Here is a 12,187-nt window from a genome sequence, read left to right as displayed (position 1 = left end):
TTACCTTTACCCACTCTACAGGCTTTTTCTCATTTATCAGGAGCCATTCCAAAAACTACACAATCTTTTTTTAGAGTTACACGCCCCACCCCTTCCTTCCCAATTGCAGAAACGAGGCCCCATGGACATCTACCTCTGGAAAATGTTTATTTAAATCGAGATATGGAAATCATTAACTTTTCCTCCTACAGTCTAACGATAGATGAAACAGACAAATTTAAATGTATAAAAAACATTAATTTATTTGCAAGATGATTGATACTTAAGATTATGTTTGATAAATCTTTCTCTACAAATGTGTTTTCAGTACCTCAATAATTTAGTAGCTTCAATATACAAGATTTTAAAAATCTTAAGACAATATGCCAGTTATTAGAGGAAAACGAATTGGAGGAAATGGAAGACTCAGACACAATGTTAAAGTCAAGATCGACTATACCGGTGAGATGCCAAAAATTTACTTATTTTCCTATACTCTCAGCCTATCCTCATGTTGCCACCTTTGTCAGATTGGTAACCCAGGATATTGGTAAGTTACAGACAGGTATTGGACCATCGACAGACAACGTAACACCTAATTTACATAAAGCTTTTTTTTCACTGAGCTCCGATAACCTGACATACACTGCAGGCACTACAAGATGTGGCCAATTTTCCCACTGTCCATGGTTGAACGAACAGATGAGGTTCTTCCTCCCAAATGGACAATGGCATCATATTCACTACAAAATTGATTGTACTACAGTTGGTATATATTTGATATCATGAAAGTGTGGTAAATTCTATATCGGAAAAACTAAGAGGGAGTTTCAAAAACGTATTTACGAGCACCTCTATTCCATAAATACAGGTAAAATGACTATGCCAACCAGTCTCCATGTGGGGACCCAACACAATTTCGACACTCGTTGTATATCCTGTTTAGCAATGGAAAGGGTTTCTCCCAACCCCAGAGGGGGCGACTTCGATAAGGCTCTATTGAAAGCAGAATCTAGATGGATTTATACTACACATATCAAGATACAAGTAGTTTTTATTTCCAAACACAGGCAGTTGTCATTGTTTTCTTACTTTTATATCTTCATATTTTACCCTTTACTTACCTTTAACCCATACTGACCCCCTTATACAGTTTTTGATTTATAATTTTCTCTAATTCCAACAGAAATAATTTTCGGTGTTTTGAGATCGATTATGTCTATATATGTATAACAATGATAAAAAAAGAATGACACTCAAAAAATTTATATTTAAAAAAAATTACATTTTGATATTTTTATATTTGGTTATGGTACATTTAATAATCTGTACTTTCCATGTAAGGAAATGTTGGTTTCCACTGTAATTGATATGTAAATTCATATTTCTATAGGAGACATATCATACATCACAGTATGATCACCTTTGGCCCACACAATTTCATTTTCCTATAAGTGTTTTCCTATTCAATTTCATTTTCCTATAAGTGTTAATTTTAGTATTTTTGCCTCCTTGTGTGAGTTGCGAGGGATGGGGGGCACAGTTACTATGTGTGCCACATACACCAGGGTGCCAAATAGGGACTCTTGGTGGAATACTCCCTTGTTTAGGTCACTAGGTCCTGGTTACCGAGCACCCGGTGAAAAAGGGAGTTTTTTCTCCCATCATGGCACCTGGTGAATTCACACAGGGGTTAATCAATCCCTCTCTCCCCTCCGGTCATAGGAGGATAAGTGGACCAATGATTAGCTTACTAACACTTCCGCCAACGTACAGACGTTAGTGATGCATTTCCGGCATTTGATGCATCACGTCCTCTATTTATTTTTGGAGGAGAAGACGTGCTGAAGAATGATTAAAACCCCATAAAGTTTTCATTCGAAGCCAGTGGGTTTCTTGTTTAAGTGGTGGTATTTCCGGTGCACGCGTGGGCAGTTGTACACGAGGGCCCCAGTGAGTACCAATTAACAATTTATTTTGTTTCTCTCCTCTGTTTAAGGGATGTGGAAGTAAAAGGTTTTTCCTTTCGGATTGAGTTATGGTAGGAGGGTGTTTTCTCCTGCTACTGTCAGTATCCATCATGTTAGATGCTTCTAGTAAATATCACTATCTTTGTAGTACTTTATATATGGAACTCAGTTGAGGCTTGCATGTGATGATTTTCTCAGGAACTAACCAGATACTGTTTTTAATACTAAATTTGCTGTAGCTCTCAATGGGATTATCTCTTAACTACTGATATTGGATACTCACCTGGAAGATAATTGATCTTGCACATTCATGGGGGAATATGCTCTCACATAGGCCCTGATTTATTAAATCTCTAAAAGGCTGGATGGAATACACTTTCATTAGTGAAGCTGGGTGATCCATAAAATCTGGAATGGATCTAGTCCAGTATTAAAAAGGTTTGCTAATAGAAAATGATTTTAAGAAATCCGTTCCAGGTTTGCTGGATCACCCAGCTTTACTGTGAAAAGTATATCCTTTCCAGCCTTGGAGAGCTTTAATAAATCAGGCCCATAGAGTTTCTCCTTACTTGGAATCCATCTATCCACCTATCTAATAGGTAGGAATTCTTATCTTTATCATTTATTAGCAATTAATCTATGCATTTTTATATTTTAAGAATTAACTTTCACATTCTAGTATATCAATTATAATTATTTTGTTTTCTTTCCCTCCCTCCCCCTCTTTAGTTCAGTGGTTACCTATATAACATTGAGGCTATCACTCTTACTATTGTATATACTTATAATTATTTTGTTTTCTTTCCCTCCCTCCCCCTCTTTAGTTCAGTGGTTACCTATATAACATTGAGGCTATCACTCTTACTATTGTATATACTATATATATTTATTTGGAAACATCCATTTCCCCAAAAACTGTCTCTGTTAGACTGGTACACTTGGTATTTGATTCTATATATGTGTTGATGGAAAGGGTACCATATGTTATTCCAGTCCAAAATATCTTGAAAACAGGTATTTTTTCAATCAATCATCTAATAGGTATATACGTTTTTTGGAATGTAACAGCACTAATTTATTAATTGCATATCACTATGACTAATTGATATCCAAATGTTCATTTAATCCCTTTAGCTCATACACTATCACTCATTACTCCCCTTATGGAGCACAGTTAGGGCGAAACGTGTCGGGCATGAGTATCAACTACCACTCTTCTTGAGTTTGTGTCCAATTTTTTATAATTGATTTTATGTAATAGGTGCACATATATGTATTTTTAGGATAAGATGTTTTCAATAAAATATTTCTGTTTTGTTTGTAGTAATTTGGCTTTGGCCTAGGCTCGGCACTACTCTGTCTTTTGAGAGACTGTACTCCAATATTTCCCAGCCCTCTTTTTTCCCTTCTTTTCTCTTTTTCTTTTCACAGTATTCCTAATAACTCAGTGTTTAATAGTATTTTACTGATTTCTGTACATCATAATAAATGTAAGAATTCATGTGACAATATAAATTTCTGTTTTATATTCATGAAAATAAAATAGCACTATATATTACATATATACATATCAAGGAATATTACAAAAAAAAGCATAATACTTGAACGTGGGAAGGGCTGGAAGCCCACATCTTTCTTATACATGTTCCCCAACAAAAACAAAAACATTTTTAAATATACACAAAGAGAAGGAAATCATTTCCTTGTACAGATAGGTATGATATATACAGATCACAAATGTGGTAATGGAATTTCCTTGCATTTCTGATCACACATTGGGCCAGATTTATTAAAGCTCTTCAGGGCTGGAGAAGATACACTTTCATCAGTGAACCTGGGTGATCCAGCAAAGCTGGAATAGCTGTGGTCCAAGATTGAAAACATTACTTGTAAGAAATCCATTTCACCGATTCACTGATTCACTGATGAAAGTGTATCTTCTCCAGCCCTGGAGAGGTTTAATAAACCAGGCCCATTGCATCACATAAAAAAATAAATCACTTTATGATTCTGAATAGTTAGGCAGTGTATGCAAAGGGAAATATGGTAAATAGTGATAGAGTTAAAGTTAAAGCAAACCTGTACTGAGAAAATGTCATGTCGAACCAGAGGCTTCAAAATTTTCTGAAGCAATGGCAAAAGTAGTATGTAGATCAAAAGCTAAAATTAAACTGCAATTGTCTAATCTGAAGTCTTGATCTGGGTCAGTAAAAAATTAAAAATAGAAATTGGGAACAAGCAGGCAAATTTTTAACAATGGCAGCTTCCAAACAGGTTTTCTTTATTGGTCCCACTCTACTGAAAACAAGAATGTTGTGGTTGTAGCTGGGCTTTAGAGTAGATAAAGTGTAATTAAATTATGTAATTGTACTCAATACATCCAACTCTAGTTCTCAATGACCAGGATTCACACACTTTTTTTTTACTAATTTTCTATCTGACAGCAATTTGTTAGGTAATGTATAATTTACAAAGAGTTAGAAAATTACTTTGTTTATATAAAAATCCTGGCCTATATGTCACTTTTTAGAACTGGTATTGGACAGCCAGCCAAAAAAAACTTCTATTACTTCAACCCCATATCATTTGCTACAAAAAGACAGGTGAACTTTGATTTAGCCTCCCAAAGTCACATTCTTCTTCTCTTCCCTCTGTGCTTGAATCCTTTTTTGTTTGGTTGATGTTTAGGTGGACGGCTAAACTGCTTCTTGAAATCTACCAGACAATCTGTGGCCTCTGAGATGGACACAAATGACCTTATAGGCGAGTCATTAATGGACAGTTGACCTGGACTGAAATTATCATCATGCTCTTCTCTAGGAGGGCTGAAAAAAAATGAAAAAGGCAGAAATGTTACTTACATATGAAATAAGGTCAGAAAAGATATGACAACAAGAGAAGCCTGAAAAGATAAGATCACAAGTTAAGAAAAAACTGGAGTTTTAATTTGGCACTAAAGAACACTTACTGCCCACATCAATGGAATTGCTATAGCTTTTTTCCTTCATACTACAAGTAGAATAAGACTGACTACTTGACTACTTTTTGTAGTATAGAACAAGCTTGACTAGGAAAAGTGGTATTTATTAGTTTTAGTAAATATACTTGCTGCTGGTATTGGGTTCTTAAAATTTAGGGTAGGCATACCCAAATTATTGGAATTATGGACAGTACAGACCCTATCAAATCAGTTAAACATGCAAAGGATAAAATCTATTGATTAAATTGACTTTCTATGAAAGAAAAAGAAAGAAATGCCTTAAAATATAACTCCCTACTTACCTCATACCTGGGAAGTCTAATACACGATGATTTTCATCTACAAAAAATAGGGAAAATGATTTACATATTTGTGAAGTAACTAACCATTGAAAATTTTAGTTACATTTGCTGACACAGTGCTGTCATACTATTGCTGACAGCATTTCCATTCCAACAGTACTGCCCTTATTTTGTTATGAGACTAAATTACTAGAGGATTTGAGAATAATTAGATTTGAATATTTAATGAATTATTCAATCACAGCAGATGATATAATACAGGAAAAAAGGATTTTTTTAACATGACTGGATACAACTTGTAGGGACATTCTCAAAGCCATTAGTAAATCTGCCTTTATAAGTGGAATTATATCTCCATAATCTTGAGATTATGAAGAAACAGAAATGTTGTGTGAAAGCTTCACCTTCTGGACTGTGTTGAATAAATAATATAAAATTTATATTTTAATTATCTAGCCCCCAACTCACAGTGCTTGACTGATTTTTTCCTTTAAGCTGTCAATAATCTTATTTACATGATTGGACCAGTTTTCTACACTGCAAATTTGGAAATTAATTTTGAGATAAGTTGCTCATGATGGCTGTCCGGTACGAAGCTGCCCCTATTATATTTCATCTCATCATTTTTCTCTGTGACAACTGAATAATACAGGCAAGCAGCTTTCAAAATATAGTTTTTCTAACAATGACAGTGGCTAACTCTGCTATGTCCTTGTTTCCCCTCAATATAATGGAGAAAAAGTCTGTGAAAATGATTTTTATTAACAAGCATTCACTGGGGAAATTATATAGCTAGTAATGAGTGAGGTTCTACTACAGTCTTGTGGTCAAGGGTCTAGAAAAACAACACAAGTGGCACAAAATGACAGTGTCTGATTCATACTAAAATGAACAACAAAATTAAAGGTCTCAAGGGGGAAGAAAGAAAACCCAGTCATCTTAAACATCCATTACAATGCTCAGCACTCCAGAATGTGTTTTCATTATTTTTTAGTACATTCCCTGGTGGACTGATGCATTTGTTCTCATCTTTCTTGTAGGAATAGAAGAATAGAATAGCCATTTATTTATTATTTACATTAAATAATCCATATTTCTATTCAACGTTTTAATCTTCAATTTTGTAAATAAAACTTGCTTACAGGAAGATTAGTCTTAACAATTTGTAGCATATTATTACCACACTTATCACTGGATGGCTTATGTTCAGGACCCCTGGTACAATGAATTGGCTTGAAGCAATTTTTTTTTTTCTTTCACATTGTTTATAATTTTTTTGACCTTTCATACAAGTTACCACTCAGTTGTCTACTAATCCTTGCTGTCACTGCCTTCAATACACTTGCTATACAGTGGGAAAACATTTTATATTCATCAAGAAGGGTGAATTAATGTGCGTTCCTATAGTTACTTAGAATGAATAGCTTTTTTTTTGTTCAAATGAAGGAAGCTATAGTTTTTCTTTTTTTTATTGTTTAAGCTTTAATCAATTAGAAACTCACACTCTTTGGGTAATCTTCTTAAATTATCTAATTTTAGTAGAGGAAAAATGGTCAAAAAAAAAATCAGAAAAAGTTAGAATCACACTTACATTTGTCCTCTCCTCAGCCTAGGAAAAAATCCAGCGCAATGCAATATTTTTGTACTTGACTGGGTAATAGGACAAATATAATTTTTTTTTAATTTTTTTTCAATTTAGGTGTGTTTTTGAACAACTAGGAGTGGGTCATTTGAGTCCAAAGAGTGTGAGCAGACCTCTTTATTTTATTAAATAGAATCCTTATAGATATCTGCAAAATGAGTTTAACAGTGTTAGGATTTTAAAAACTATTTTAATATATTTGCACCTCGGCAGCTATTTTTGCAGAGTACATCAGAAATTTGCTTCTCTTTTAATTGTTTGTATAACACAGATATGTCCATAAAAACAATGATGGGGTACAGCAAAAGTCTGAGTAAGGAACGGAGGTGTAATAAACCCTTATGAGTACAAAAAAACTAGTAATATTTGGAAAGATGCTTGTAGCCCAGATAATTTAAAGATCTAGGAAGGTTTTTTTCTACTAATATTAACAATCCACTAAATCTAAAGTTATGATTACTAAACTGCACTTCACATATTTTATATGGCAATTGTGCTTGTAGTCAGAACTGATGTGTTGTCTGTGATTGAAGATTATGATATGGCTTTAAAATTATTCTATTGTGGTAACATAACAATTTGAAAAAAAAAAAAAAAAAAAAAAAAAGCATGTAGGCATTCTGGTCTTGGAACCCTATCTGAATACAGTTTGCTGATTCTCCTGAATTTCCAAAGCTTAAAGAAGTATCAAAAATGTATTGGTGGGTTAAATAACTTTTAATCAAACTGACCCAAGTGATCCTGTACTTGTTTGACTCAATTAAAGACTTTAGACTGCAAGCTCCATTGTTGCAAAGAGGTTCTATGTATACTCTAATGCAGCGGTCGCCAACCAGAGGTCCATGGCCCGGGCCAATCAGGAGAAGGACCCCACTGGGGGGACACACCGCCCAGAGCTGTTGACCACATCCACTGTACGTATCCCAGGCTCAGAGAAGTAGGCGGGTTGTTTCTTCCCCTCTGAGTGACACCTGGCTCGCCGCGCATGCGCAGTCCGGAGCCGGTAGTCTGCCGGTCCGAAAAGGTTGGCAATCACTCCTTCAAAGCCATGCACTATATAAATACTGGAAATCTGTCAATAAATCTGGGACTGGTCATACAAATGTAAAAATCAAGGTATGTTAAATAAATAGTAGATTGCATCCTGACACAAACAGTGTCAATGAAATTAAAAACAGTTAACTGCACTTCCAATACATTTTAATGAATACATTAAATTCACTGGTTAAATGTAACAGCTAAAGAATAATGTACATGATCTAGCATGTGTTAGATTACATGCATTATTCAACAGGATACATACACATGTATGTAAATATATTTTTTTTCCATAGGAAAAATCTATTTGCAAATTAAATAAATCTTCCAACCATTTGTGGAACGGACATTCATAATTTTATTTCAAATCACCATGCACCAACTCTCCTACTTCATGTTATACCTGCTGAGATTGACTCTGACTGCTCCAACATGCTTAAGAGTCCGCCTTCCTGTTCTGCTCTTTCCTGCAAGAGAAGTGTGGACATAGCTGTCAAAATCAGGTAACGCTCATAATACCAGACAAATGTGCAGACATAGTGCCTAAATCAAACAAAATTACACCAAAACCATATTGGTTTCAGGCATAAAACACACTGCTGCTGCAAATTCTCTACATCATTATGCTGATGTAGTTGCAGTGTGATGTCTGTCAAGTTTAATCCATTGGACTGTAGTATGATAGGTAGAGTTAGGAAAGAAAAGGCAAAGTCTCTCATGAATTACTGCAGATGTATTAGTTAAGCTTGGGAATAAAAAATGAATTCAATTATCTAAATTCAGTAGTTCAGACATTCAGAAGCATTGAGAGGTCTGCTGAACGATTGGATCCACTAAAATCCACTCTGGCTAAACTTGTCATATTAAGTCCCTTTATTTTATTTAAAAGTTTTTTTCATGTGTGAAGTTACATTTTGCTTATCACTAGCATACACACACTTACCTTAGAGCTCTTCAGCCTTGAGGTTTCCTGGGTCTCCAGTGATGCAAATTGCAGACATCTGTCCACATGTGTTTGATAATCTTTTATTGGAACTAGTGATTTACACAGATAGCAATTTTCAAGCCTACCCAGGAAGAGAGATTGGAAAAGATCAGTACACAAAGTTTACACATCAGCATTAGACAACTTGCATGTCTAAACTTGCATGTGACATGGTGCCAGCAAGTCCTTGTCCTTGTGGACCCCAGACCTAGTCTGCAAAGATATTCATCTCCTGTCCAAACTGCAATTAAGCCATTATTCAAATGTCTAATGACGGAACTCCAGTGGACACTAGAATCTTTAGCATTTGACAGCTAAATGTTGTGGAGGGTACCTAGCGCCAGGCCCTGCTTATTCTCAACCTAAAGCAGACCTAAACTAACATTTTTATCATACATAAAAGGGTAGACAACCCTTTTATATAAGGTAATAAAAATTAACAAATTAAGTTCTTTTTTTTGAGGGGGGGGGGGGTTATAAAAAAAGTCCCTTTAAAGACAGAATGGGAGTGCAGAGCCTCCTGGGATACATACGTCATGAATCACAGGAGGCTTCTGGGTGCTCGTTTTGTGGCTTCCCAATCTCAGGCATGTGCAGGAGCTTTTTCTTCAATGGGGAAGAAAAATGCTGATCTCACGCATGCACAGTGGGAGATCAGGTAATGTAGGCAGAAGAAGGAAGATAAGGAACAAAGATGGTGGCACCAGGACAGGGTTGGATTCCAGAATAACTTGAGGCCCGATCGGGGTAACCTCCAGGGGGATCAATAGATCTGCGAAAGTAAGGGTACAGTTTTTATTTTTTGTTTGTTTTTTTTATAGTTTACTTCCTCTTTAAACATAGTTGAGGCTCTATAAAAAAAAGACTGCATTTTGACCCAAGGGGGTCCCCCACTGGAATGGATAGATTTATTTTAAAACCAACAGATTAGAATTTTTTATTTTCTCTTTAAACTGCTGCAAGTACAAAATGAATACCCTATGAACTGCTAAAAAAACAAGTTTGCACCTAACTTCCTATTTCCCACTCACTGTCTCTGTTATGCTAAAATTTCAAGCATTTGTCAGCCCTGTAGAGTTTCCCTTTGCTGCACTGCAGAATACAAAAACATCCTTTGACATCCTGGATGATTGAGAAAAATTATCTTCTACTTTCTGCTGGACTGAAAAACACCATGAAAATGACACAGAGTTTTTAAGAAAGATGTTTAGTAGCCCACACAGTTGATAATGCTGGGGTGGTATTATGACAGAAAAAGTGCTCAGGAAGATAGCAGCTCACTACATTTCTAGCAGAAGCAATGGGTATTTGTGGGTATTTTCATCTTTTTGCGAAGGACACAAAAGGTAAATGTTCATGCATTGCAAAACTGTACAAATAAGTATTTTTTATTGGCCCAACAATACACCGCTACACTGTTGCTACCCTAAAAGCATTTGAGGCCAGGTCAGGAGCACGTTTTTAAGATTTTGGTGTAAAATCTTTATTTGTAGAAAAGATCTTTCTTAGAGGAACGATGCATTAAAAACTAATTTGAAAGAGCTGGAATAGTTCAGTTCTAATGCTTTAACATACATCCCTTCTCTACCAAGTCTATAAATTGTATAGCCATTATTAACATTTATGAATAATAAACAGCCAAGAGTTATTTCCTAAATAATTATTATATGAAAGTTAATTCATGAGCCACAGTCCATAAAATTTTGTCCTTTCATGACAAAATGAGATTATAATAGAAATCAGGGGGAGCGCTCAGAATTAAGATCCATTATTAGTATGCAGTATTAGCTTCGCTACCATCCTGTTATTCTTCAGCCTAAGTAACTTGCTAAAACAGCAAAGATCTTCCCACCTAAGTCCAAATGTCCTTTGATGTAGATGGATGACTGAGAAAAATACTTTAGGATTTTGAATCTGCATGTAAAACCTATTACCAGCTGCACACAAGGAAAAAAATACTCCCCCCACACAAGGAAAAAAATATCTCCAGAAAATATTCCACTGCCATTTAAAATTTATATTTAAAGCAATTAAACCAGCATATTGTATGCAGTTATGCATTAAAAGTCATCAGACATTTAATTACCACTAGTATGTTATTTCTATATTTACTTCATATTACAAATTAGACTAAGAGTTGGAGGGTCATGCACTGGGTGGTAAATCAGGAACCACTACTTTGCATATAGCAAATATACTTACATGTTTCAGGTGCTAAAAGATGGAGAGCATAGCATTTAGCAGTATTCACAGAAAAAGGAAAGCACAGAAAGGGCATCATCACAATGGTGAGGAAATGCCATTAGAAACTGCAGAATTCTAGGCTTTAAATAGGTGTCAGTCCCTGAACATAGTGCATTTGAACCTGATGTGTGTGAATGACAAGGGATCTAGAAATCTCTTGCAGGTAAAACATCATAGAAGTTGTGCTAAAGGATATCTGACAGCAAAAAAAGAAAAATCCATGGAATCTAAATTTTAACAATGCTGTGCAGTGAAAGTGGAAGATTTGTCACAATATATACATTGAGGCAAATTAAGCTGACAAGCAGAGTGAACCACGTGTGTCTTTGTGTATATTATCTGTATCCCTGTCAGCATCAGGGAGAAAAGTATATTAAAATCCTTGAGACTGCCATAACAGTATATTAACAGAACACAGCAAGAAGAGTGAGCACATATGAGGCTTGTCATGCTGGGTGAATTAGGGACACCTGTGTTTTCAAATGAAAAACTGTTTTCTTACAAGAGTTATGGGATCATTATCTTAAAGGCTCCAACCTTGATAAGTTCCACATAAGAGATATTTCTGTAGAATGTGGAGATCAAGGCCTAACGAATGTTAAAGGACCACTAAGTTGATTGCCCTGAAATAGCAATTAGCTTTTCTAAAAGCTTACAGCAAGTATAACTTTTCTAGTTGTATGAACTATTTGTCATACAGAAGACCTCCCAATAAAGCCTTCCGATTCAAAGAAACAACAGTCAGAATAGTAGACTGTAACAGCTTCAACAACAAATTCTTCCTTTCACCTTGACCATTTGTGAGCAAATTCTTTCAAAAAAGTGTGATTATGAACTTGTGTCAAACAATGTTTACTGACTTAACACATAAACAATCTCATATCAATATGATAAAAGTTTGAGTGAATGTAACTGTGTAAATGCTGGAAAAAGTGATTTCAGGGATGTCATAAGAAATAAGGGGCCCATTACTAACCATATGTCTTAAGACCATTATATAGATAGACACTGTAACCTTGTCTGTTCAGAGCAAACTGTCTGTATCTG

General features: G+C 35.3%; 1 protein-coding gene across 1 annotated transcript in view; it reads right to left on the bottom strand.

The window, feature by feature from the left end:
- Window positions 1-3,452: 3,452 nt before the first annotated feature.
- UIMC1 (ubiquitin interaction motif containing 1) overlaps window positions 3,453-12,187 on the bottom strand; it is a 48,918-nt gene continuing 40,183 nt past the window's right edge. The window contains exons 11-14 of the mRNA XM_072401034.1: window positions 8,855-8,978; window positions 8,315-8,378; window positions 5,232-5,268; window positions 3,453-4,774 (exon numbers count right to left, since the gene is read on the bottom strand). Coding sequence (XP_072257135.1) covers window positions 4,579-4,774; window positions 5,232-5,268; window positions 8,315-8,378; window positions 8,855-8,978 — 421 coding nt within the window. The 3' untranslated portion in view covers window positions 3,453-4,578. The remainder of the gene's footprint in view (window positions 4,775-5,231; window positions 5,269-8,314; window positions 8,379-8,854; window positions 8,979-12,187) is intronic.

This window comes from Pyxicephalus adspersus, chromosome 2, assembly GCF_032062135.1.
Source record: "Pyxicephalus adspersus chromosome 2, UCB_Pads_2.0, whole genome shotgun sequence".
NCBI lineage: Eukaryota > Metazoa > Chordata > Amphibia > Anura > Pyxicephalidae > Pyxicephalus > Pyxicephalus adspersus.
Note: the sequence above shows the minus strand (reverse complement) of the source record. Positions and strands in the feature narration are given on the sequence as shown.